This window comes from Pongo abelii, chromosome 1, assembly GCF_028885655.2.
Source record: "Pongo abelii isolate AG06213 chromosome 1, NHGRI_mPonAbe1-v2.0_pri, whole genome shotgun sequence".
Taxonomy (NCBI): Eukaryota; Metazoa; Chordata; class Mammalia; order Primates; family Hominidae; genus Pongo; species Pongo abelii.
Window position 1 is genome coordinate 185,498,815 of NC_071985.2, and position 26,432 is coordinate 185,525,246.

General features: G+C 49.9%; 1 protein-coding gene across 2 annotated transcripts in view; it reads left to right on the top strand.

Annotated features, from left to right (window-relative positions):
- Positions 1-13,324, top strand: part of TRABD2B (TraB domain containing 2B) — a 237,065-nt gene extending 223,741 nt beyond the window's left edge. The window contains exons 7-8 of one of the 2 annotated variants that reach the window (XR_008514901.2): positions 7,731-8,549; positions 12,573-12,660. Coding sequence is in view for 1 of the 2 variants with exons in the window: in XM_024240341.2 (XP_024096109.2) it covers positions 7,731-7,935 (205 nt within the window). In the remaining variant the exon portion in view is untranslated. Of the gene's footprint in view, positions 1-7,730 lie in introns of both variants that reach the window. The other variant, XM_024240341.2, reaches the window with a different exon arrangement.
- Positions 13,325-26,432: the final 13,108 nt, after the last annotated feature.

Sequence of the window (26,432 nt, forward strand, 5' to 3'; positions counted from 1 at the left end):
ACTGAGAAGTGTACTTCTGCAGAACCTGGCCCTGTGTATTAGTCTGTTCTCACACTGCTAATAAAGACATACCCGAGACTGGGTAATTTATGAAGAAAAGAGGTTTCATTGACTCACAGTTCCACATGGCTGAGGAAGACTCATAATCATGGCAGAAGGCAAGGAGGAGCAAAGCCACATCTTACATGGCAGCAGGCAAAGAGAGAGAATGAGAACCAAGCGAAAGGGGTTATAAAACCTTCAGATCTCATGAGACTTATTCACTACCACAAGAATAATATGAGGGAAACCGCCCCCATGATTCAATTATCTCCCACCAGGTCCCTCCCACAACACATGGGAATTATGGCAGTTACAATTCAAGATGAGATTTGGGTTTAGACACAGCCTAACCATATCACCCTGCCTGCCTAAGGCAGAGGCATTACTGTGGCTATATTGGCTATGACACATTTGGGTCATGTGCCCAGCATGGGCCTCCCCCCTCTAATCAGGAGTGAGGGCATAGAGTTACTGAGAGCCACTTTCGTCAGTGGCAGGGAGGGTTTGCAGTCTGCCAAGGAGGCTTGAGGCAAGTGAAGGAGCTGGCAGCCCGTTAAAAATTCCAATTAGGCTGGTCACTCAGAGCCCTGATCAACACACCAGGGTGATCAGGAGACCTGGCCAGTGGTGGGGCCAGCCCAAAGGGTGACGGGAAGCTGGGCTGTCAGCTCCAGCAATGGAGCTCCAGCCCCTAACCATGTCTGAAAGGTAAATTTCAGCAAATGACTCCAAACGGCTTCCTTCTCACAACACATAACTCCAAAACACAGAGCCTGATTTCAGGAGAAGAAAACAGCTTTTCTTTGGCAAGAAGGGAGCCCCTTCTCTATCCCCACAGGTAAATTGCAGTTGGCTAACTTTATTCCATCTGGTTGGGTTGGAGAAGAAAGTTTCCACCACTGCCTGGCAGGCTGTTTGTTGAAATTTCTTGCCGCTTCTAGGGGAGCAGGCCCTGAGCTCCCTGAGAGGCCCAGGTGCAGGGCACAGCCTCCGTTGCTCCCAGGGGGACTCACTCCACCCTCCTGCAGTCCCCAGGTTTCCAATTTTCTAAGAGAAGCAGATAAGAGCTCTCTGGGGGTGACCTGGGGCCCATTGATAGTCCTTCTAACAAAACCATTTTTGGGGAAGCTTTTACTCCCATTTCTCATTTTTCTTCTCCGAAACCCCATTGGAGCCATCCCCTCCTCCCCATCACTTCTCCCAGCTCATCTTGCACCTGTCATCCTGGCCCCGAGTGCCCTCCTGCATGGCTGCTCCTCGGCCTGGGGTCCTACAGTGCCCCCCACACTGCTGCTCAGCCCAGATGCAGGGCCTTCACCTTCTTTCCGCCTCAGCCATCACCCTGCTTCCTCGGGGTCTGCTGCCCCTGTCCTCACCAGGCTGTGTGCCACCCGAGGTGTCCCGTCCCACCTCCACACCTTCATCCTGCTCCTCTCTCTGCTTGGAGTGGGGTGCCAGTGGATATTTGTCAAACTTCCCCTGCTGTGCCAGATACCTGCCTCCATTCTGTCCCTTTTTCTGTCAAGAATTGTGGAAGGTAGACCTATTTTATACCAGAGGAAACAGACTCAGCAGGTTAGGTAACTTGCCTAAGGCCAGGCAGAGAGTCAGGCAGACCTGCCTGATTCTAAGGGTCACTGTCATCACCCAGCACCATGTGGTTGCCCTTCCCCCTCTCCCCAGCCCAGCTAAGCCCTCCCTTCCTCTACGCAGTGCCGGTGGGTGCCCCTGTCCTGACACAGTAGCACAGACTGCGAGTCCTCACTCGTGCTCTAGGCCGGGAGGCCGTGAGGATCAGATCTGGGTTGGGCTGGGAGCGAGTGTGAGAAGGAGGGAGTGAGCCAGGGACGAGCCTGGAGCGCCTGTCCCGGATGCCACCTGGAACAGGCTGGCCTCCCCCTTGCCCATCATTACCCGAGATGTAAACACACACTGAAGGAAGTTTAGAGAAGCAGTAGCCCATGGCAGGATGATTTATGGGGACCCATGGAAAGGGCAGACAAAGCGTGTGTCCACAGATGGCTGTACAGTGGCAGAATATTCTTGGGGAACCCCCACCTCTGAGAGCCAGGCTTGGGGGAAGGGCAGGGCTGTGACCAGGGTGCTCTAAAACAGGGTAGAGGTCATTTCTGTGCAGTGTGGGACCTGTAGCACTCCTTCAGTTTCTCCTTTTGTGCAGTTAGGGCCTTGATGGGTTTTTGGAGGTCATGCCAGCTCTTATTCTCCAAGTCCACAGCTGACATGGGAGAGGAAAGGGAGTTTCATAAATAAGGAGCAGAATGTCTGGGCCATCTAGATTGGAAGTCCTTGGGCAAGTCATGCTGGCCAGGTGTAGGGAAGAGACTACCTTCCCAGTGCCAGGCAGGGCCCAAAGCAGAGCACAGAGGTGGGTGACAAGACAGATGCAGAGCCTTGGTGGGTTCCACCATGCAGGAGAAGGGGGTGCAGGACACATGTGCCTCAGGGTCATTGCCCTCTGGGTCTCAGCTTCCCCTGAAGTTTGAGCAGATGGTTAGAGCTCTCAAAGAGGGGAAGAGACGCAGTGTCTCCCTCCTGCCCCCAGATTCTCCAGCTCCAGTTCCCCATAGCACAACCAGGCCTCCTTCTGGGATGGTTCGAGATGGGCAGAGTCTCCAGGTGAGGACAGGATCCCACCAGATTAGAGGCAGAAGATGACCCCATCAGATTAGAGGTAGAAGATGCCCCCACAAGAATGAGAAGCAGGATCATCCAATGAATAAAAACAGACAAATTCAGGCAGAATGGGGTTCAAATCCAGTCCCCCCTTTTACTTGCTTTGAGGCTTAGAGATTATGTGAGATGATGCTCGTAAGCTTTAAGCTGGCATCAGACCACCAGTAACACTCGGTAACAGTTGCAGTTCGTACTGACCCCTGTGACTTTCAGAGTCTCTGGTCTGAGATGACCAGCCCCCTACCCTAGCAGAAGGGGCCTTCGGCCTGAACCCTTAAATGAGGCATTGAGTGGGTGCTGTGAACTTCCCCCAGTTTAACAGGAACATGTTGGGCACATACTGCATTTAGTGCTAGTGAGGGACAGGAAGAGGAAAAGTCTCGTGTCATGGCCAGGGACAGATGGCTCCCAGTGTGGTGCCACTGAAGAGCCCCGGAGCCACAGTCCAGAGACCCTGCCTCAGCTCTCCTGAGTGATCTTGGTAAGTCCCGTTTCCTCTCTGGGCCCAGTTTCCCATCTGAGGGACAGACAGGCCCTTCCAGCTACGGTTTGCTATGAAGCTATTAGAAAACAAGCCTGTCTGCCCTGTGCCCAAGATGGAATTGATCAGTCATGGCCCAGTGAGGCTGAGCAAAGCGTGAAGGCATTCCCAGCACAGAAGATCATGTGGACAAAGGTGTGGAGGTGGGAGGAGCCCTAGATATCCCAAAGTCCTAGATATCCAGAGCTGCAGGCAAACCAGTTGCTTTGGATCTCTCATCCGACCTGCTTGGCCCAGGGAGGCTGAGGCCCAGATTGGAATCACAACAGGGTCTCCGCTAAGTGATCACAGTGAGATCTCTATCCCCAGGCAGAGGGCCACCTGTGACCCAGGCCCTGTGCGCCCCAAATCCGGTCTTCTCTGTGTCTCCTTGAAGCTCTCTAAGGAGGTCAGTCAGGACACAGCCCACCAGCCCCTTGTACTGGCAAGAAGGCCCGGGATGCCCGGAACCTAGACTGGGATGGCTCTCAGAGACCCTCTAGTGCCAAGATCCACCCCTGCTCCAGGGAGCCCCTTGGAGGTGCCTCATGGTCAGACAACTGACAGTGTCTCAGACACACACAGCCTTGCTTTCTGCCTTGGGCTTGTGATTTCTGCCTTGGGCTCCTACCTAAGGTCTCGCTCTGGCTTCTGCTGCTAGGAAACATTGTAAAGTCCATGGGTCAGTTCCTGTTCATTGTGTTGATGGGGAAACCGAGGTCTGTCTAGAGGATAGCACTTGCCCAAGGTCACACAGCAAGCCAGGAACGCACTACAGGCTAGAGCCAGGTTTCTGCCGTCTGCCCAAGCAGAGGGCCTCTTCCCCAATTTGGGGTCCCTGTTGACTCAGAGCCGACGTGGCCTCTTGGTGCCAGCCATCTGGGGAGCCTGGGAACACTTGCAGTGTTTGGTTTGGCTTTGAGGCCACTTTGCCATGAGACAGTTTCCCCCATTGTGAGCCTAGGAAGGGGTGGGGATCTGGACTGGGGGACTGAGCTTCGTGAGCAGAGTCAGGCTCAGGAGGTGGGCTGGGGGCATTTGGAGGGGCTTGTCCTCCACCCACCCCCCCCACCAGTCCTGCCCCATTTCTCTGGGACTCCTTCCAAGCAATAAAAAGCCTGCTCAGGCTCCAAGCGGGAGTTTTCATCTTTGGTTTTCAAAGTGTGAAAGAAAATGCCTTTAGGCGCCTTGTGAGACATAGTATTCATAACTCCTACTTGGTCTCGACTTCTGACGGTGGGGGCCCCAGCTCCGGGCACCTCAAGGGGCACACCAGCCTGCTGTCCTGAAGCCAGCCCACCAAACCAACAGTTCCTCAGGCTGAAAAGATGGGGCAGCAGCTAGGAGGACATTTTTATGGACTTCTTGTGTTTTGTATGTGGGTTTCTTTTTTTTATTTTTGTTTTTGTTTTCATTAGAAAAGAAAGGGAGGAAAGGGGCTGAGGTAATAATCCCTGCCCGGCACAGGCACTAATCCCCTCCAGGGGCTGAGGCCAGATGAGGCCTCAGTGTCCCTGCCTGGCAAGCCTCCGTCTGTGGGTTTGAGAGATCTCAGCCGGAAGCACCCACGCTTCGCTCATGGGCTCTCCATCAGGGGTTTGCTCATCTGTTCAGTCAGGGACAGCTCCTTGGCCTGTCTCAGGCTGGGGAGACACTGTCTCTTGCAAGAAATCTGAAGTCCTTCAAGCTCAGTTTCCACACCTTAGAAAGGGGAATAATAATAACATAACACATGTATAGCACCAAGCAATGTCTGCCAGCACACTGTAAGTGCTCTATAAATGGAAGGTGTTATTAGGAGAGACATAGACACAAAAATATTAATAATGATGCTAAAAATAGCCAACCTCATCTAGCACTTCTTGTGTGCCAGGCACTGTTCAAAGCACGTTACATATAGAAACCCATGCAAACTACGTATAATAAATGGAGACCTACAACACAGAGAGGTCAATGAGAAATGTACAAGGTTTGGGGGAAGCCTTAACTGCCCCAAGTGGCATTGAGGGATGGAAGGCAGATCAAAGAAGGCCTCCAGGGGAAGGGCATTGAGTCTGGCCTTCAAAGGTGAGGCTTCAAAGGAAAATGGCAGCAAGACTGTAGGTGTGATGGAGAGGGTGGTATGTGTTGAGAGAATCATGAAAGGGGAGGGCAGTCAGGCCAGATCAGGCTGGCACGGGGTGGGAGGCACAACGTGCTCGATTCTGCGGGTGTGTAAGGGACATTGGAAGCCACCTGGCCCTCCCCCTCGTTCCACACACACACATTCTACTCAGAAACGCCATCCCTGCATCCTCTGGGTGGAACAAGAGTTTGTTCCCTCCCCTCCTGATAGTTCCTTGGAGTCTCTCTAAAGACAGAAGATCATGGCACCTATCACACCAGGTTGAAAGGAACCTTATGCAACTGCGGGGGGTTCTGAAGGCCAGAGCATCACCAGAAGAGAGTAGAGGGAGAGAGGGATGGGGCAGTGAGTGAGGACCCCTCTCTTTAATGACATACATCAAGCCAGGACAGAGTGCCAGAGGCCGTTTGGACACCTGCTCCCAAGCCAAGAGCCCATGTGGATTCGGGATGTGCTTGGTGGCCCTGGGTTCCCTCCCCTGCCCACCCGGCCTAGCTGAGGCTGAGCCAGGGCTGTGTGAGAGGCGTCTGGCCAGGACGGTGGCCTGGATTGAGTTCTGGTGGTGATGATTACAGGCTCTCACCAATGTGATTATGGCCAGCTGTTAGGACCTCACGGCCCAGCCCGAGGAAATGCAGCCCGGAGTTACCCAGGGCAGCCTGTCCAGGGGGGGCAAGCAATGGGACGCGTGGCAGGAAGGCACACATGCTGCAGACCCCATGAAGCCTGCCCTGCCCTGTTTCTACAGCCTACCTTCTAGGCTGGCCAGCCCAAAGGGAAGGGCAAGCTTCTTGCCCACCCATCTGCTAGTGAGCACCTACTGTGTGCCCAGTTCAGATCCTGGCCCTGCTTTGTATCCTGGAGGAAAGCCACGTAACCCCTTTGTGCCTCAGTTTCTTCCTAAGTACAATGGGGACAACAGTCATCCCTGCCTCCCAGTGTTGTTGTGAGGTCCAAAGGTTAAGGAGTGGCCAGTGCTTCACACAGAGCCTGGTGCAGGGGCAGGGCTCTGTACGTTCTTTTCTCACCGTCCAGGAGTGCCCTCCCCATGCTCGAACTAAATTCACTCTGCCTTTCAGGCTGACTGTGGCCTCCCTGCTTCCGGGAGGCCCTCATGGCCTTCCCTTCATCTACCTGCTGCCCCCCGGTGCTCCCCTCTGGGTGACGGGGCTTGTGGGTTCCTCTGTCTGCATCTGCATCTCTGTCTGCCTCCTGCCTGCTCAGGGTTCCTCGAGGATAGGCATGGCCATTGCTTCTGGGCCCAGCCTGTTTCTCTATCCCAGAGCCTGTCCCTCTCGTCCGCAGGTCTCCTGTCAGACTGCTGACCTCTCTGCTAGGCCTCTGTAGTTGTGCACTCCCTCCTCAGTCCCTGTGTTAGCCTCTGTCTCTCTCTGCCTGTCCATTTCCTATGTGTCTCTTTCCTGGACCTGAGCCAGTAACCTGGCCCTGAGTACCCCCTGCCCCCGCCTCCAGCTTCCCAAGGCCACCGTGTGCTGGGCTCAGGTCAGCCTCCAGTTGGCTCCTGCCCTGACTCTCCTTCCATCTCTCTCTGTCACGTGGGCTTTCTTGAGCCAAGAATCTCACCTGTTATTTCCGAAACTAGGTTCTGTTTTTGTAAATTTGTGAAGGACTGCAACTCTCACTAAACATATCCTGCAGCTGTGCAAAGTAAGGCAGGCCCAGGGCTCCTGCCTCATGGCGTCCCACTCCCACTTTCCTCTGGGACCTGACCACCAGGTAGCCTCCCCAGCCACCACACAGCCTCTCTGAGCCTCAGTTTTCTCACTCATGGAAAGGGAGCAATGAGACCCATTTTGAAGGCTTGTTATGAGGACCAGAAATATTGCTTGTAAAGTGCTGAGCTCATGATGGATGCTCAACAGGCGGTAGTTATGATGATGGCAGGGAACGCGGTGGGGTTGCTTGTCTTGTTTTCTGCGTGTTTTGGTGGTCTGCAAGGGGAGAGCAGCCAGCAGGCAGGGCACCTGTGTACCTCGATGACTGACCACCCCATGGTACCCCAGATCTATCTCCCCAAAACACTATTCTTCCTGCCTAGGACCCATTCTCTCGAGTGGTGACATCTGAGTGGCTGAGAGGTGACAACCTGTGGCTGCCAGGGCCTGGCCCATCCCCCGGAGCCTGGCATAGGGGGTCCGTGTGGACTCTGGAGCTCAGCCAGGCTGATTGTGTGGCTCTGGGCTGCCCGGTTTGCCTGCTCAAGCTCCTTGTTCCCTTCTCCATTGTATGAGGCAAAATAGACCTCAAAAAATCAGATCTGAGCCCCAAGGCTTCTGCCCAGGACCAGGCTGCCGATGGTCACTCTGCCATGTGCTTCCTCCTTTCCAGCACCACCGCCTCGCCGCCCCCGCTGCCCCTGCAGCCCACCCACAGCTCGGGGACCGCCAAGCCCCTCTTCCAGCTCTCAGACCAGCTACAACAGCAGGACCCACCAGGGCCCGCCAGCAGCTCGGCACCCGCCCTGGGCCTCCTCCCCACCGTCGCCACCACCATCGCTGTCCGCTTCCTGCTGCATACCCTTGGGCCCTCCTGACCTCGGCCACCCCAAGTGGAGAAGCCAGAGAAATGACACAGGGGTCTTCGGCCACACCCCACTGCTCCTGCCACCACCTCCAGGGGTGCCCAACACATCGAGGGCAGTCCAGATGGGATTGGCTAGACACTCTAGAGCTTTACTCTACCCAAGTTACATCTTCTTTTTTGTAGAAGGATCTTAATTTCCCATAGTGCTATGGGGCTCTTTTGTAAAATACATGTCCATATTAAAAGAGAAAAATGTATTTATTCTACCGATAAAACTATTTTTATGTGGCCTATGTTATAACCCCCTAGCCCTAGTGCTGGCCCGGGAGGGGAACCCGGGACATCAGTGACCTCCTGTGGACTGTGGCTCTGGACTGGCTTGCTCTTGGATCACCGAAGCCTCCTGGGTCTGGGTTTGGCTTCTCTGACTGTGGGGCCCTCAGCAGGAGGGGCAGGCAGACAGGCTTAGCTTTTGTGAAGCTGGATTTGGGAGCCAGAGGTGTGAAAGCTGGCCATCCTCCCCTCCGCTGGATGCACCTGCGGCCTGGGAAGACAATTTAGGAAAGAGAATGCTGCTATTTTGAAACCCCTGAGTGTCTATGAACTGGCCCTCCAGAGCTCTTGGTAAGTGTTTTCAACCAAAGTGCTGGGATGGGGTGGGAGGTGGGATACTGGTGCTGAGAAAAGCAGTCCCCACCCCACAGAACAGATGAATAAACTGAGATCCAGAGAGAACCAGGTGGGTAGCCCAAGGTCACATGGCAAGTGGGAGAGCAAGGACATAAATCCAGACCTCTCTGTTCTGGTGTCATGAATCCAGCTTGGGTTAAAGGAGAGGCTGTTGAAGTCCTGGCTAAATGGATTGAGCTGGGCCGAGGGACTGCAGTGGGCACAGGAGGGCAGTTTTAGAGACAGGGGCTTAGGCCTCACATGATGTTAATAGTAATGAGAGCTGCCATTTGTCCAAAGCCTGCAGCGTGGCAAGCACTTTGCACACTTGCTTCACTGATCCTTGCGCTAGTTCTGTGAGATGTGACTATCCCCATTTCACACATGAGGAAACTGAGCCCCCCAAAGAGGTGAAGGGACTTGCTGAAGATCCCCCAGCCAGGATGTGGCCCCAGATCAGTGTGATGCAAAACAATTCCTGCCTCCTGCTCCCTGTTCTGCCGCGTTCTCTCTGCCAGGGAAGCTCCAAGGGAGGCAGATCTCACCCAAACTGGGGCCAGCACAAGCTTTCAGTCCACCAAGTAACCTTTTGGCCGGCTGGTTATGTTGACCCCTCTGGCCAAAGGGCTCTGGCAACTGCATGTGCCACGTGTCGCATATCCTGACTTGCCAGATCTTGGAGCCCATGAGAAGCTTTCCTGCCAAATCAAAGGCTGAGAGGTGGGCACAGCTGTGGGGCACCTGGGGAGGCACAGCAGCCAAGTGGGGAGGCAGGTGACAGGGACTCTGAGAGACTTTAGCCCCTTGGCTCCTCAAGGTGGTGGTTGAGGAGACAGAGGACCCAGGTGGGCTAACTCCCAGGCTGAAACCCCACGGGGCAGGTGCCTCAGTAATTACAGAGTTCTGGAACCTGACAGCAGAAAGGACCCTTCACTTGATGGATAATAGTAACAGTAGGAGGAATAATAAGGCCCACAGAGAGGAGATACTTCTCCAAGACTGCACAGCCGGGTGGGCCTGCTGACTCCCAGCCCAGTACACCCCAACTTTACAGCTTCGTGGGTTTCCCTGGCAGGCTTGATGGCAGCTAATTGGCCCCAGTGCCATATTGCCCAGCTTGGCAGCTCTCTCCCTTCTGAGATGGCAAGTTCTGGGCAGCTCATGGGATGGTCAGGAGTCCCACGGGCATCTTGGCAGGCAGCTGAATTCTTTACAGCTCAGCCCTGATGGACGTGTTTGAGCTTGAGACCTGGCAGGAGACTGGAGCTCTGCCTTAGAGGGCCCAGCCAGCCCCGTGGGCACCATGCTCTAAACTGAACTTGACCTCAGTCCAGGCTGGAGTTGGTTTATCCTTGGCAAAAATGTGACTTCCTATTTCTGAGCGGGAAGGGGCTTAGCTGACTTATAAAGCAGGCTCAGAAGTTGGACATCAAACGGATCGTGCAGAGCACTATTTGGATGAGATAAGTGTAAAGGAATTAGAAGCACACAGGCCAGATTCCTCTCTGTTTGGGGCAGAGTATGGCATGAGATGTATTGAGATGGAGCTTGAGGTTAATTAAAGATGAAGCATTTGGGTAAACAGTCCAGACACCTGACCATGTGCCCAGATCTGTGCCAGGCACTGAGCCAAGAAGGTAAATTAATGCAGCGTGTAATTATTGAGTACACGCAATGCCAGACTCTGTAGTGGAGCTGAATCTAACCACTCTCCTTGGCCCAGAGGAACTCATTATCAAGATGGGACAAGCAGCACAATGCTAGGTTATGTCGTCCTGGCCCCTAACTTCAGGAAGATTCAGCCCTAGTCTTTCCCAGATCCCTCCTCTGGGCATATTAGGGGATCCTAAACTCTTCCTTACCTTAATTCAAGTGTTTAAAGAAAGATGGCTGGACTAACTGATGGAGTAGACATGTACCTACAGGAGAGCAAGAGCCAATGTGGTCAGACATCTGGTGCCAAAGTTTGCTGATCCCTGAGGACCACCAGCTGGCCAGGGTCTGAAATGAACTCAACTTGCTGACTTATGACCCAAAAGACTTGAGGCACATATGCAGGAATCTGCATGGCTGGGGCACTTGAAGTCTCTCATCCTGAGCCAGAGAACCACCATTCCATAAGCAGCCACCCACACCTTTGACACGATCTATCCACCACTTACTGACATTTCTTCCAAAAATGTTCTTTGTGCCTAGCCTCATAAAATGCTCCTGTTCCTCTGAGATATTTGTGTGCACTTCTTAGACTTTTCTGTTGACTGTGAGGCAGGCAGGAAAGATGAAAGGCCTGAGACCCAGCAGGTGAAGTGATCTGCTTAAGGTCGGGCAGCATGTTAGTGTGGCCCTGGGTCCTCTACCTCTCACGAAAGCTGACTGTGTGATGAAGGGCTCTCTGGGGCATGTCAGAATGGCCATGTCTCCAGGTCTTCCTCCAGTGGTGGGTCTGATGCACTAGTAGCCAGATGAAGACAGGGAGAGCCCTGTCATCCACAGTGGAGGGAGAAGAATCAGGCTGCCAGGGAGCTGCAAAGGGCTGCTGAGGGCGCCTCCAGCCCTGAGAGTCAAAGATCTGGGATCTAGGAAGCATGGAACCTTGTGCTGGCTATGAACAAATTTGTCCTTGCATTGAAAGACCCTAAGCATATTTTCTTTGTGCTAAATACTGTGTTATCTACAACTTCCTGGCCTCGGCTAGACCTGGGCAAGCCTAGGTGCTCAGGCCCCTTGTCCCACTTGCCTAATCTCCAGCCCAGGGCTATTGTCACAGTGGATCCCAAATAGGAGGGAAAGTCCTTCTACCAAAAGGAAAGTCTATTGAAAATGCTGTGAAGGACAAGAGAAGTTCTCCAGGGAATTGCAGCTTTGATGGCATCCTGTGTGGCAGACAGCAGAATTGGGGCTGGTGATAGTTTTTCAGTGACTGTGAGATAAGAACCAAAGTCCTCAGCCTCACCCATGAAGGGTCCTCTAGACCCTTCATGACCCAACCCTGCTGACCAGCCACGTCTCTTATGTCTCTTACCCTGTGCCTGGCCAGCGTGATGTGCGGTCATCTCTAGAATAGACAGGATGTTTCACACATGCTGCTCCCTACCCCTGGAAACTCCCTTCTCTCCCCTGTAACTGCTCATCCATTGAGGATCAACACAGATAGCACCTCCTCCAGGAAGCCCCCTCTCATTCCTTTGTGCTTGCTTAGCATCTATGACAATACCCACTGCCCAGTGTTGTGACTGTCTAGTTGTGTATCTGCTCCTCTCTTGGACTGTGAGCAGCTTAATGTCAGGGGTCATGTAAATTTGTTTTTGTATCCTCATCTGACACAAAGGTGGTGCCCAACAGATGTGTAGAGAGAGAAAGAGGAAGAGAAGGAAGCAGAAAGAAGGGAAGGAAGAAAGGAATGAAGGCAGAAAAGAAGGACAGAGGCAGACCTTAGTTCCGCCAGTGGAATAATTTCCACCAAGCCAAAGCTGTCTGGGGATGGCCCGGAGCCCCCGAGGGTGGCAAGTTTCCCATCAGGAGAGGTGTTTGAGCAGGGGCAGTGTGCCTACTGGCTGAAGAAGTGGTAGGAGAGTTGACATCTTGGCAAGGGCCTGGTGTAGATGACATTGAGGGTCCCTCCTGGCTCTGCAATGATCAGGTTCTGTGAACATTGTTATTTTTCCAGAAATTCATCTGAGCAGCCAAAAAAAATCACCCCGCTGGCTGTCTAAACCAGTAAGGTTCGGGAATAAGTCCAGCCTCCCCACTCTACCCACAACCACCACCACCCCTCACAGCGCCCCCTTCAACGACCCAGCTGGGCTTCCCTGCTGCCCTTGGGTGGGGGAACTTCTGAAAGGTGGAGGAGGAGTGAACTGGAACCCAGGCCCGCAGCCCAGCCCAGAGCTCCTTCCCGCTCTGCCCCACTCCCTGACCCCAGGGGAGGAAAGAAAGGGTTCACGAGAACTGATTGACCCCCTACTTGGCTCTTTCCAGGGAGCATCGGCTATCCTCACCCTTTCTCCAGGTAGGAGCTGGGCTCTTCCTTTCCGGAGATACTCTGGATACTCCTTCACTTTGCTGGATGACCTTGGGCAAGTTCCTGTCCCTCTCTGAGCCTTCACTTCCTCATCTGTCAAATGAAGACTTTGTTTCCTGCCTGGGCGGTTCTAGGGCTGGAGGGCAGGGGTGACATGGACAATCTTGGGCCTCCATGGAGATGAGGTGCTTGGCTTTCTTCCCAGGACCCACAGGCTGCCATGGGATTGAAAGCATGTGGAGGTGGGAAAGGTGACAGAGTGGCATGCCTCGAAGGCCCCCTTCATCCCAGTCCTGCTGTGGGGAAAGTGGGCTTTGAACAGGATCCAAGTCTAAGATGTTTCCGGTGAGCTGCCAGGGACAAAGGGCTCTCAAACATCTTGGGTCCCCAGTGGCTGGGGTGGGCAGGGGCTGATTCAGCCAAAGGAGGCTCTAGCCCAGAACAGAGGAAGCCGGAGCCCCTGCGCCATTCCTGAGCCTCACAGAGCTTGTCCCCAAGTTGATTCACTGTGCAACACAGGCTTCAGATTCATGTATTTGAAAGGTATTCATGATGTTGTTCTCTTATCACCTCTGCCCCTCACCTCTGTGAATTATCATGAAGAGTCCTTTAAGAGTATAATAGAAGACAAAGAAAGATGCTATTAATGTTATTTTGCCAAAAATATTTTTGTAGCATAATATATTAATAAAAGATATTATGAATCCAATGGCTTAGTGTTTCTGTGTGACAGCTCCCCTCTTCCTGCCAGGGAACGTTCAGGAAAATTGCCTTTGCTGTGAGGGCCGAGGCCTGCAGTGGAGCAGAGGAGTTGGAATGAGCCCGGTTTTCATGCACAGAATCGGGCAGACTTTGGGAGGGTGGTTTCAGCAGGAGCCCAGTGGCTTGAGAGGCCTCATGCCAAATGAGGTCCAGATACCCTCTCCCCAGCCAGATTGAGCTGCCCAACAATGTGGAGAAGGAGCTGCTCGGGGACTTTAAACACAGCTCGAATCTGGGGCTCAGGCTTGCAGTCTCCCTTTTTTTTGCCTTTCTCACTCACCAAGACCTACTGATTCTTCCCGATCAGCTCTTCCTACACACTCCCTCATCCCCCATTGCTCCACCCTGGTCCAGACCTTTTACCTGAGCCCCTGCCACCTAGCCAGGCCCCTCCAGTCCACTCTCCCTTCAGCAGCCAGAGAGCGCTGTCAACCAACAAAAATGATCACATATCTCCCCTGCTTTGAAAATTCTTCAGTGTCTCCTCAATGTTGACAAAGGTTACACAAGGCCCTCTAAGATCTGGTCCCTGCCCATGCCTCCTACAAGAAAGCCGCCTCTTGCCAAGTCTTCCCCAGCATTCCACATTCCAGAGTTACTGCCAGCCTCAGTGTTTTCTAACTCCATCCCCCGCTTCACCACCCGCCACCCCTGCACTTGCTGTTCCCACAGCACTGCCACACTTTCCTCTTTATGCCTCACCCATTGCTCTATTGAACTCCTACACATCCTGCACAACCCAGCTCCAATGGCATCTGTTGCACAGACTTCCCCAACTCCCCAAGCCATGTCTTCCCTCTGTTCATACAGCTCGCTGTTCCTTGGAGCACTTAAGGTTGTGCTGAGATGATCTGCAGTGCTCACTCTGCCCCTTGGCTTCCTCGTGCCAGGGCCACGGGCTGCCTCTCTGTGAAGTCAGCCTCAGCACAGTGGTTTATGTATGCCATATAGACACTATGTATAGCGGGGACCTGTGGAAGAATGATGGAGTAAATGAAGAGGAAAGAAAGAAGGGAAGACTTCAAATACAACATGTCATATCTGTTCTATCACAGCACAGCATACCGTCCAGTGTCAGCTGACTGGGATCCACACAAGGTATTCCTGCCGCAAGTTTCACCCGGGAGAGACTTAGTCACTGGAATTGGGGGGAAGGAGGGACAGGTCACTGAGAAGTTTAGAGAGGAAGAGGACTGTACTCTAAAGCCCCAGAAGCCTCTACCAGAGGCGATTTATTGCCCATGGTTACTGAGTTCTTCTGGTTCCTACTAAGAGGAATATGGACTCCACACAGTGGCCCCACCTGCACATACGGTGACAACAATGCAACTGGAAGCTAACATTTGTTGGGCATTTATGATGCATCAGACAATGTTCTAGGCATTTATAAATACTAAATCATTTAACTCACGCGGCTGCTCTTCCTTGTCTCCGTCTACAGATGAAGCAACTGAGACACAGGAAGGTTAAGAAACCTGACACAGTTTATAAATGCTGGAGCCAGCCTGGGAACCCAAGTAGTCCAGCTCCAGGCCTATTCTCCTCATTTTTATCCGGCAATTCCACGATGTCAGGTGTGGGCTGCGGCCCGTGAGGTGGGCAAGGATGCATCCAGCATCCACATTTCACAGGCGGGGGACAAAGTCAGGAAGCGACTGAGGCCCAACACAGTGAGCCTCTTCCATGTCCAGGAGCCTGCCCAGACCTCTGTCCCACCCACCAGACTCTGGGCAGAGGTCCAGAGAAGCCCTGCCGCACTCCCCACCACCCCCGATGATGGTCTTTAGGAGTTGACGTCAATGGTGTGAGGATTCCTGCTGCGGCTGTGACCCCTGGCCTCTCTGCCCCTCACACACAGGAAGGAGGCTGCTGTCGTCCATCCACCCAGAAGTTCAGTGAGCAAATGAGGTCTTGTCCTTTCTTAGGGGCTGTAGTCCCCAGTTCACTTACTCCTTGGAGAGGCCGTGGCCCAGAAATAGGCTCTCAGACATGACGGAATGGGTGGCTGAGGGAGGGGCAAAGGATTCCTCAGAGCTCCTGACACACTGCTCTCCGTACGGCAGCAGGTCTTCACTCCCTCTCCATCTTTCTACATTCTCTGAGGCCTTTCTGTCCCTGAACATCTAGGGTTCAACAGCCTAGCCCTTCAGAGGAACCATGGGACAATGTCCTGCAGCAGCCGGACTCTTGAGATGACGACCACGGGTGCTGGGTTTCAGTCCCAGCTCAGCTGGCCTGCTGTGTGACCTTGGGCAAGCTCTGCCCTTCTCGGACCTCTGTCTCCTTATCTGCATAAAAAGAGCAAAAAGTGGAGCAAATTGTATTCACTAAAATACCTTTTAGAAAGAGCAGCATCTTTCTTTGAAAGACTGCTTCTACCGGGGCTTGAGGTAGGAAGGAAAACCACTGTCTCCCACCTCAAAGGAGGTAGAGAGAAGATATTCTTTATGACTGGGGTAGGAATTTTATCATTTTACGCCTGAAAAGGAGAGCAGGAGACAGAAGGAATCAAGAGAGAAGGACGAGAAGTCAGGAGCTAGGCAAATGGAGAGAAACCGAAGGAGGAGGAACATCTTGATGGGGAGAAAACTTGCCAACAGCAGTCATTTTCACAGTGGCCATGAGAACCCCTCCCCCAACTGCTCTGCCAGTCTCCACTAGGTCCTCATGGCCTGTGAAGATTTGGGACGGAGCAGGGTGGTACCATGGAAGGCACTGATTGCACCCAAGTAGACATGGGGTAAAGCAGAGGCTGCAAGCTGGAGACCAAGATCACAAGTGTGTGAGCCCCAGGGAGCCCATGCACTCTGGGAGGGCTTGGAACCTCAGCCACAGAGTAGGGTGCCAAGAGTGTCTTAACCAGGTACTTTGCAGTAGCAATACTGGGTTACAGGTAAATGGGAATAACAAGCTTAGACCTGCCAGCCTTGGGCTTTCATGAGGTAAGGGACTCGGGAGCTGCAGGGCTCTCTCAGGCAGGCAAGAAAGCCCCCACCTCACAACTACCTTCTAGGGGTGCTGCGGCAGAGGGAGCACCCTGGCCTAGCCAGCAGGACAGAATGAAGGCTGGGATGGGCTGAGCTGGGCTGGGAGGGGAGGAGGTAGGGGCTCCAGCTGCTGCTCATAGCAGCCGCCAGCCAGGGGAGCTGGGCCGGCCACTGTTACGGTATCGTAAAATGAAATTATTTTCAGAAAATATTCGTAAAATCCTGTTTCATATCAGTTGGTTCTGGGCTTGCAAAACAGTTCCTGGTTTGTTTTGTTGTTGTTGTCGTTGTTTTGTTTTTTCTTAGTTTTCATTTCTTCCTCCCTGATAAGCCACAAAAAAACTGATAAAATTCCCAACCTGAAGACACAAGTTCCCAGGCAAGGAAGGGTTGGGAACTTGCAGGTCCCCAGACATCCCTTCCCAGTGTTCCCTCACCTCCGCTGCCCTGAGGCCCAGGAGGGGGACGAGGGGGCTGAGCAGGATGGTGACCAAGGGTGGGGATGAAGAATGAAGGAGAAGATAAGCAAAAGAGACAAAAACACATAGAAAGATGGATGGAGAGAGAGTGAAGACACAGTAGGAGACAGCAACAGAGAAGCAAAGAGAGAGGCAGAGAGAAAGGGGGAGAATGAAAGGGAGTCATCGGAAGAGGCCTAGGTGGGGAGGCAGAAAAACACAGATGAGCATGGGTGGAAACAGTGAGAGACAGGACTGGCTGGAGTCAGAACACAGCAGGATCTCAGCAAGAGGGAGGAGGCCTGGTTCAGACCCACAGCACAGGCTGGGGCCTGGCTGGAGGGGCCAAGACAGACGGGCCACTGGAGACAGCTCCTGGGTACAGCAGTCTTCCTGCTCCCAGGGAGACCTGAAAACACAAATTGCTTCCAGGGCCAGCCAGTCTCCCCACATTCAGCCTCTCACCCTTCACCCCTGTCCCAGAGGTTGTCCAGGCTCAGTCGGGGTCTTGGGCTTATGGTCAGGGGGAGCCAGAGTCCTGGACCTGCTTTTGCCCCAAGTAGTCCCTCCCTTCTCTCAGCCTCGTTTTTCTCATCTCTATAGTAAGTTTAATAAAAATATTTCTGGCACAGGCTGCAGTGAGGTTTTAATGAGATGGTGGATGTAAGAAAGCTTTGGAAACCATGGCCCAGAGCATGTGTTAGCTGTTACTGCCACCCCCACAGGTGGCAGAGACCAGCAGCACAGGTGGAGGGCTGGCCTCAGAGTGCCCAGGCTCCAAGTGGCAGTAGAGGGGATACTCTGGAGCTGGTGGAATCAGGCTTTAGAGGCTGTGACTCACAGGTCAAGGCATGAGGACACCATCCGGTGGGCAGCAGGAGCCCCAGGCAGCTTAAGAACAGAGGAGTGGCATAGAGGTCGAGGAAAAACCTGATGCCCTGGGGCCATCTCCTCCTCCCGTTGAATCTCAGTTTTCCCATCAATAAAATGGGAGAGGATAGCCTCACCCCACAGAGTTACCGTGAGGACTTAGGATAAGGCAGGTGCGCCTGTGCTCGTAGACCCCAAGAGCTTTGTGGTGGTGATGATGATGAAGATAAGGGAGGACGGTATTTCCTGAGCCCCACCTCCCCCTATGCCCCTTGCCCAATCCCAGGGACAGAATGACCCATGAAGTCATGTGGTCCCAGGGACTTTCCTCAGTGATGGTGGGTGGTCATGGGAAGGCACTGGAAGCACTACTGGGAGTCCCCTGGGAAGGGACTGACTCTGCCGAGTTGCCCACCCCTCTGCTCTGGAGCCATACCCAAAGACAGACACTGAAGCTTGGGCCAACCTCTGCTTGGACTTGGAAGGTGGTACTGGTAGGGGGATTGGACTTGGAAGGTACTACTGTCTCTCCTGCCATCCAGCAGCTGCCACCAGGGGGCAGTGCTGCTCAGGTCATGACCTCAGGCTCTAAACAGGTGACCTGACGGAACAAGGCGGGAACGTAGGAGCTGGAGGGGACATGATTCTTCTGTGGGCTCAGGCCCCTCACTGAACAGACAAGGGGAACAGCAAGAGATGGACCCACCCAAGGCCTCTTGGCATGTGCGAGTCAGAGGCCAACCCAGGAGTCCAGACTCCCAGGCCCCGCTTCTGGCCTCAGCACACTGGCTCACCTAGATACAGAGAACTGGCCCAAAGAGTCCAGTTCACCTCGGGTCCAAAAGCCTTCCACATCCCAAACCTGAGCCTGCAGGGTGTCAGGCCCAACTAGAGAAATACGGAGCCTGCAGCTCGGTGGGGGAGGCAGACACTGAGTAGCATCCATCAAGTATGTGATGGTTACCATAGTACTGGGGACCTTCCTCAAGAAGTTAAAATTAATATGGAATATGCATTTGCTTCCTCTCTCCCTTCTTTCCCCTCCCAGCAGTCCTCCCTCCCAGGTCCTCTACAGTTTGCCCAACCAACCTCTCCAGATGTGTGTCTCCTCTCCTCCCCTAAAACCATGTTCCAGCCATAGAGAGCTACTCGGGCTCCCTGAACATATCTGCAATTTCCCAACTCCATCTCCGTCCCCACTGTCCCCTCCACAGCTAGCTGCTCATTCCCCCTATTTTCACCTGAAAACTTCCTTCCTGGTATTCAAGGCCTCACTTAATTTGTGCTTCCTCGTAGAAGCGTGCCCTGGTCCCCTGGGCTCACACTTCCACCTCTCCTGAAGCCCCAGCCTTTGTATGCATCCAGTCTTAGATGATGGGTTTCGTATGGCTTATCACCCTTGGAATATGATAAAGGGAAAGCCATGCATGCAGAGCCCAGGTCATATTCATTTTTCCATCCCCTGGATGAACAGTGTTTAAAATAAAGGACACGTGGTCAACATTTATTGCATTAATTTTAAGTCTGAAGACTAAGCATCATCCAAACTTAGTATTAAATTATGTTCATCAAAAGCAAAACTGAGAGAAATCCAAACATCTAGGGACAACAGAGGTCTGAGCCTTCCCTCTTCCATGCCTGGCTTCTCAGAGAAAACCTCCAAATCAGTGTTTTTCAGCAGGGGTAGTATCGACACCCACAGGATGCTCTCGGAATTCGTCGGGGAGTTTTTGGCTTTCATACAGTTGTTGCGGGGGCGGGATGGTGCGGGGGTAGTTGTGGTCAAGGGCTAGCGACACTTAGTGACCTGCTAAGAGTCCCACATAAAGAATTATCCCCCATCCTGCACAATTTTTGCATGTTTTGCCAAACATTCATTAGGGGAGAAAAAAAATCATTTGTAATTTTCTGAGCCTAGAACCTGAATCCATTTTATGTAAACACGTAGTATTTGTTTGTAAAGGTTTAATATGCACTAAATCTTACAGGAATGTAATTGCCATGTAGATTGAGAGAAGAATGTGCTTCATTTTGTTCTGAACTTTACCAAGAGTTGTTCACTATTTTTGAGTGTCACCTTACTAACAGCAATGCCTGTGTATTCCAGGTGTTAGAGAGACACACAGCTGTACTCCTTGGTATTTTAGCTGTCACTTTCAGGGTGACTCAGCAGTTAGGTACAAGCTTTGACTATTACATTATGTCTACAGGTGTTGATGGACCCAAGTGTGGACAAACCAAATTACATATTATTTTATTATAAGCTACTATTTCTTTTTCCTTATAGTTAGGGTATTGAATTAATTTTTAAAAATCATATGTGTAGGTGTGTTAAATTATTCATAAGTTTCATTTCAGTACAGAAGGGACACTTTAAAGTATTTGTGATAAAATGGGACCCTAGGTCTGAAAGGATAAAGAGCCCCTGCTCTAGATGTTTCTTTCCACTATGAGAAATGAAAGGTCCTGAGCTGTTGTACCAGTCCCTGGATCCTGGAGCTATTCTATTTTCTACCGCAGCCTTTTCTGCATGATTTTCTAAAAGAGTGGAGCACCTTTCGAGGAATAGGAGGTAGAGTGACACACTGCACATAGCAACAGGCCTGAGCCCAAGACCCTCTTTGGCTACCTACTGATTATTTTTCCTTGGGCATGTCACTTAACCCTGGTATTATTAGCCTTATCTGGGAAATGGAGATAAATATGACTTAGTTTACAGAGCTGTAATGGCAATGACCTGAGACAACAGGCCTGAAGTGCTTTATATCTGCAAAATCAACTTCAATGCATGTTATCATGGTTCTTGAAAGAGGGAAGAAGCATGTGCCCCTGAATTTCCACAATGCTTCAACCTTCACTCAAGAACCCCAGGTGCTGTGAGTGGAAGACTTTGACTAATTCAGGACCCAAAGAGAGTTCCATTCCTGCTTTGCCACTGACTTCATAAATAACATTAGGCCAATGGCATCTCCTTACTGAGCTTCAGTTTCCCTATGCAAAAAATGCAGCAATTAGAGCAGATGATCTTTGAAGAGCCTTCTAAGTTTGGTAGGTTAGGATTCCAAGATCTTTCTCTACCCTCTAACCTCTTAATAAAACTGCCAAGTTTTGACTGCCTCTGCAAGTGGGTCCCTGACCCCTAACCCCCGAGCAGCCTAACCGGGAGGCACCCCCCAGCAGGGGCAGACTGACACCTCACACGGCCGGCCAGGTACTCCAACAGACCTGCAGCTCAGGGTCCTGTCTGTTAGAAGGAAAACTAACAGAAAGGACATCCACACCAAAAACCCATCTGTACATCACCATCATCAAAGACCAAAAGTAGATAAAACCACAAAGATAGGGAAAAAACAGAGCAGAAAAACTGGAAACTCTAAAAAGCAGAGTACCTCTCCTCCAAAGGAACGCAGTTCCTCACCAGCAATGGAACAAAGCTGGATGGAGAATGACTTTGACGACCTGAGAGAAGAAGGCTTCAGACGATCAAATTACTCCGAGCTACGGGAGGATATTCAAACCAAAGGCAAAGAAGTTGAAAACTTTGAAAAAAATTTAGAAGACTGTATAACTAGAATAACCAATACAGAGAAGTGCTTAAAGGAGCTGATGGAGCTGAAAACCAAGGCTCGAGAACTACGTGAAGAATGCAGAAGCCTCAGGAGCCGATGCGATCAAATGGAAGAAAGGGTATCAGCCCTGGAAGATGAAATGAATGAAATGAAGCGAGAAGGGAAGTTTAGAGAAAAAAGAATAAAAAGAAACGAGCAAAGCCTCCAAGAAATGTGGGACTATGTGAAAAGACCAAATCTACGTCTGATTGGTGTACCTGAAAGTGACGGGGAGAATGGAAACAAGTTGGAAAACACTCTGCAGGATACTATCCAGGAGAACTTCCCCAATCTAGCAAGGCAGGCCAACATTCAGATTCAGGAAATACAGAGAATGCCACAAAGATACTCCTCGAGAAGAGCAACTCCAAGACACATAATTGTCAGATTCACCAAAGTTGAAATGAAGGAAAAAATGTTAAGGGCAGCCAGAGAGAAAGGTCGGGTTACCATCAAAGGGAAGCCCATCAGACTAACAGCGGATCTCTCAGCAGAAACCCTACAAGCCAGAAGAGAGTGGGGGCCAATATTCAACATTCTTAAAGAAAAGAATTTTCAACCCAGAATTTCATATCCAGCCAAACTAAGCTTCATAAGTGAAGGAGAAATAAAATACTTTACAGACAAGCAAATGCTGAGAGATTTTGTCACCACCAAGCCTGCCCTAAAAGAGCTCCTGAAGGAAGCGCTAAACATGGAAAGGCACAACCGGTACCAGCCACTGCAAAATCATGCCAAAATGTAAAGACCATCGAGACTAGGAAGAAACTGCATCAACTAATGAGCAAAATAACCAGCTAACATCATAATGACAGGATCAAATTCACACATAACAATATTAACTTTAAATGTAAATGGCCTAAATGCTCCAATTAAAAGACACAGACTGGCAAATTGGATAAAGACTCAAGACCCATCAGTGTGCTGTATTCAGGAAACCCATCCCACGTGCAGAGACACACATAGGCTCAAAATAAAAGGATGGAGGAAGATCTACCAAGCAAATGGAAAACAAAAAAAGGCAGGGGTTGCAATCCTAGTCTCTGATAAAACAGACTTTAAACCAACAAAGATCAAAAGAGACAAAGAAGGCCATTACATAATGGTAAAGGGATTAATTCGACAAGAAGAGCTAACTATCCTAAATATATATGCACCCAATACAGGAGCACCCAGATTCATAAAGCAAGTCCTGAGTGACCTACAAAGAGACTTAGACTCCCACACATTAATAATGGGAGACTTTAACACCCCACTGTCAACATTAGACAGATCAACGAGACAGAAAGTCAACAAGGATACCCAGGAATTGAACTCAGCTCTGCACCAAGCGGACCTAATAGACATCTACAGAACTCTCCACCCCAAATCAACAGAATATACGTTTTTTTCAGCACCACACCACACCTATTCCAAAATTGACCACATACTTGGAAGTAAGGCTCTCCTCAATAAATGTAAAAGAACAGAAATTATAACAAACTATCTCTCAGATCACAGTGCAATCAAGCTAGAACTCAGGATTAAGAATCTCACTCAAAACCGCTCAACTACGTGGAAACTGAACAACCTGCTCCTGAATGACTACTGGGTACATAACGAAATGAAGGCAGAAATAAAGATGTTCTTTGAAACCAACGAGAACCAAGACACAACATACCAGAATCTCTGGGATGCATTCAAAGCAGTGTGTAGAGGGAAATTTATAGCACTAAATGCTCACAAGAGAAAGCAGGAAAGATCCAAAATTGACACCCTAACATCACAATTAAAAGAACTAGAAAAGCAAGAGCAAACACATTCAAAAGCTAGCAGAAGGCAAGAAATAACTAAAATCAGAGCAGAACTGAAGGAAATAGAGACACAAAAAAACCCTTCAAAAAATTAATGAATCCAGGAGCTGGTTTTTTGAAAGGATCAACAAAATTGATAGACTGCTAGCAAGATTAATAAAGAAAAAAAGAGAGAAGAATCAAATAGATGCAATAAAAAATGATAAAGGGGATATCACCACCGATCCCACAGAAATACAAACTACCATCAGAGAATATTACAAACACCTCTATGCAAATAAACTAGAAAATCTAGAAGAAATGGATAAATTCCTCAACACATACACCCTCCCAAGACTAAACCAGGAAGAAGTTGAATCTCTGAATAGACCAATAACAGGAGCTGAAATTGTGGCAATAATCAATAGCTTACCAACCAAAAAAAGTCCAGGACCAGATGGGTTCACAGCCGAATTCTACCAGAGGTACAAGGAGGAGCTGGTACCATTCCTTCTGAAACTATTCCAATCAATAGAAAAAGAGGGAATCCTCCCTAACTCATTTTATGAGGACAGCATCATCCTGATACCAAAGCCTGGCAGAGACACAACCAAAAAAGAGAATTTTAGACCAATATCCTTGATGAACATTGATGCAAAAATCCTCAATAAAATACTGGCAAACAGAATCCAGCAGCACATCAAAAAGCTTATCCACCATGATCAAGTGGGCTTCATCCCTGGGATGCAAGGCTGGTTCAACATATGCAAATCAATAAATGTAATCCACCATATAAACAGAACCAAAGACAAAAACCACATGATTATCTCAATAGATGCAGAAAAGGCCTTTGACAACAACCCTTCATGCTAAAAACTCTCAATAAATTAGGTATTGATGGGACGTATCTCAAAATAATAAGAGCTATCTATGACAAACCCACAGCCAATATCATACTGAATGGGCAAAAACTGGAAGCATTCCCTTTGAAAACTGGCACAAGACAGGGATGCCCTCTCTCACCATTTCTATTCAACATAGTGTTGGAAGTTCTGGCCAGGGCAATTAGGCAGGAGAAGGAAATAAAGGGTATTCAATCAGGAAAAGAGGAAGTCAAATTGTCCCTGTTTGCAGATGACATGATTGTATATCTAGAAAACCCCATTGTCTCAGCCCAAAATCTCCATAAGCTGATAAGCAACTTCAGCAAAGTCTCAGGATACAAAATCAATGTACAAAAATCACAAGCATTCTTATACATCAATAACAGACAAACAGAGAGCCAAATCATGAGTGAACTCCCATTCACAATTGCTTCAAAGAGAATAAAATACCTAGGAATCCAACTTACAAGGGATGTGAAGGACCTCTTCAAGGAGAACTACAAACCACTGCTCAAGGAAATAAAAGAGGATACAAACAAATGGAAGAACATTCCATGCTCATGGGTAGGAAGAATCAATATCGTGAAAATGGCCATCCTTCCCAAGGTAATTTACAGATTCAATGCCATCCCCATCAAGCTACCAATGACTTTCTTCACAGAATTGGAAAAAACTACTTTAAAGTTCATATGGAACCAAAAAAGAGCCCGCATCGCCAAGTCAATACTAAGCCAAAAGAACAAAGCTGGAGGCATCACACTACCTGACTTCAAACTATACTACGAGGCTACAGTAACCAAAACAGCATGGTACTGGTACCAAAACAGAGATATAGATCAATGGAACAGAACAGAGCCGTCAGAAATAATGCCACATATCTACAACTATCTGATCTTTGACAAACCTGAGAAAAACAAGAAATGGGGAAAGGATTCCCTATTTAATAAATGGTGCTGGGAAAACTGGCTAGCCATATGTAGAAAGCTGAAACTGGACCCCTTCCTTACACCTTATACAAAAATCAGTTCAAGATGGATTAAAGACTTAAATGTTAGACCTAAAACCATAAAAACCTAGGCATTACCATTCAGGACATAGGCATGGGCAAGGACTTCATGTCTAAAACACCAAAAGCAATGGCAACAAAAGCCAAAATTGACAAATGGGATCTAATTAAACTAAAGAGCTTCTGCACAGCAAAGGAAACTACCATCAAAGTGAACAGGCAACCTACAAAATGGGAGAAAATTTTCGCAACCTACTCATCTGACAAAGGGCTAATATCCAGAATCTACAATGAACTCCAACAAATTTACAAGAAAAAAACAAACAACCCCATCAAAAAGTGGGCGAAGGACATGAACAGACACTTCTCAAAAGAAGACATTTATGCAGCCAAAAAACACATGAAAAAATGCTCACCATCACTGGCCATCAGAGAAATACAAATCAAAACCACAGTGAGATACCATCTCACATCAGTTAGAATGGCAATCATTAAAAAGGAAACAACAGGTGCTGGAGAGGATGTGGAGAAATAGGAACACTTTTACACTGTTGGTGGGACTGTAAACTAGTTCAACCCTTGTGGAAGTCAGTGTGGCAATTCCTCAGGGATCTAGAACTAGAAATTCCATTCGACCCAGCCATCCCGTTACTGGGTATATACCCAAAGGACTATAAATCATGCTGCTATAAAGACACATGCACACGTATGTTTATTGCGGCATTATTCACAATAGCAAAGACTTGGAATCAACCCAAATGTCCAACAATGATAGACTGGATTAAGAAAATGTGGCACATATACACCATGGAATACTATGCAGCCATAAAAAATGATGAGTTCATGTCCTTTGTAGGGACATGGATGAAATCGGAAATCATCATTCTCAGTAACTATCGCAAGAACAAAAAACCAAACACCGCATATTCTCACTCATAGGTGGGAATTGAACAATGAGAACACATGGACACAGGAAGGGGAAAATCACACTTCGGGGACTGTTGTGGGGTGGGGGGAGGGGGGAGGGATAGCACTGGGAGATATACCTAATGCTAGATGACAAGTTAGTGGGTGCAGCGCACCAGCATGGCACATGTATACATATGTAACTTACCTGCACATTGCGCACATGTACCATAAAACCTAAAGTATAATAATAATAATAATAATAATAATAATAAAAAACTGCCAAGTTTTGAAGCCATCCCTTCTAAAAAATTAATTTGCATCAAATGCTAAAGCCCAACAACTAGTTGCTGCCCTTAGCAGCTTCCAACCTGGCAGCTTGATCCTCTTTCGAAGGGGCCCTTTAAGGTCTCCAGGACATGATGAGAAGCTCCAGATCCACGTTAGGAGCGTTCCACACGCATTCGGGCAGAGGCACGAAGGTGCAGCCAGAGTAAGTGGTGGGTGGGGCATAGAGAGTGGGCTCAGGGGGTACTCAGAAGGGGAGGCAGGAAAGACAGCTGT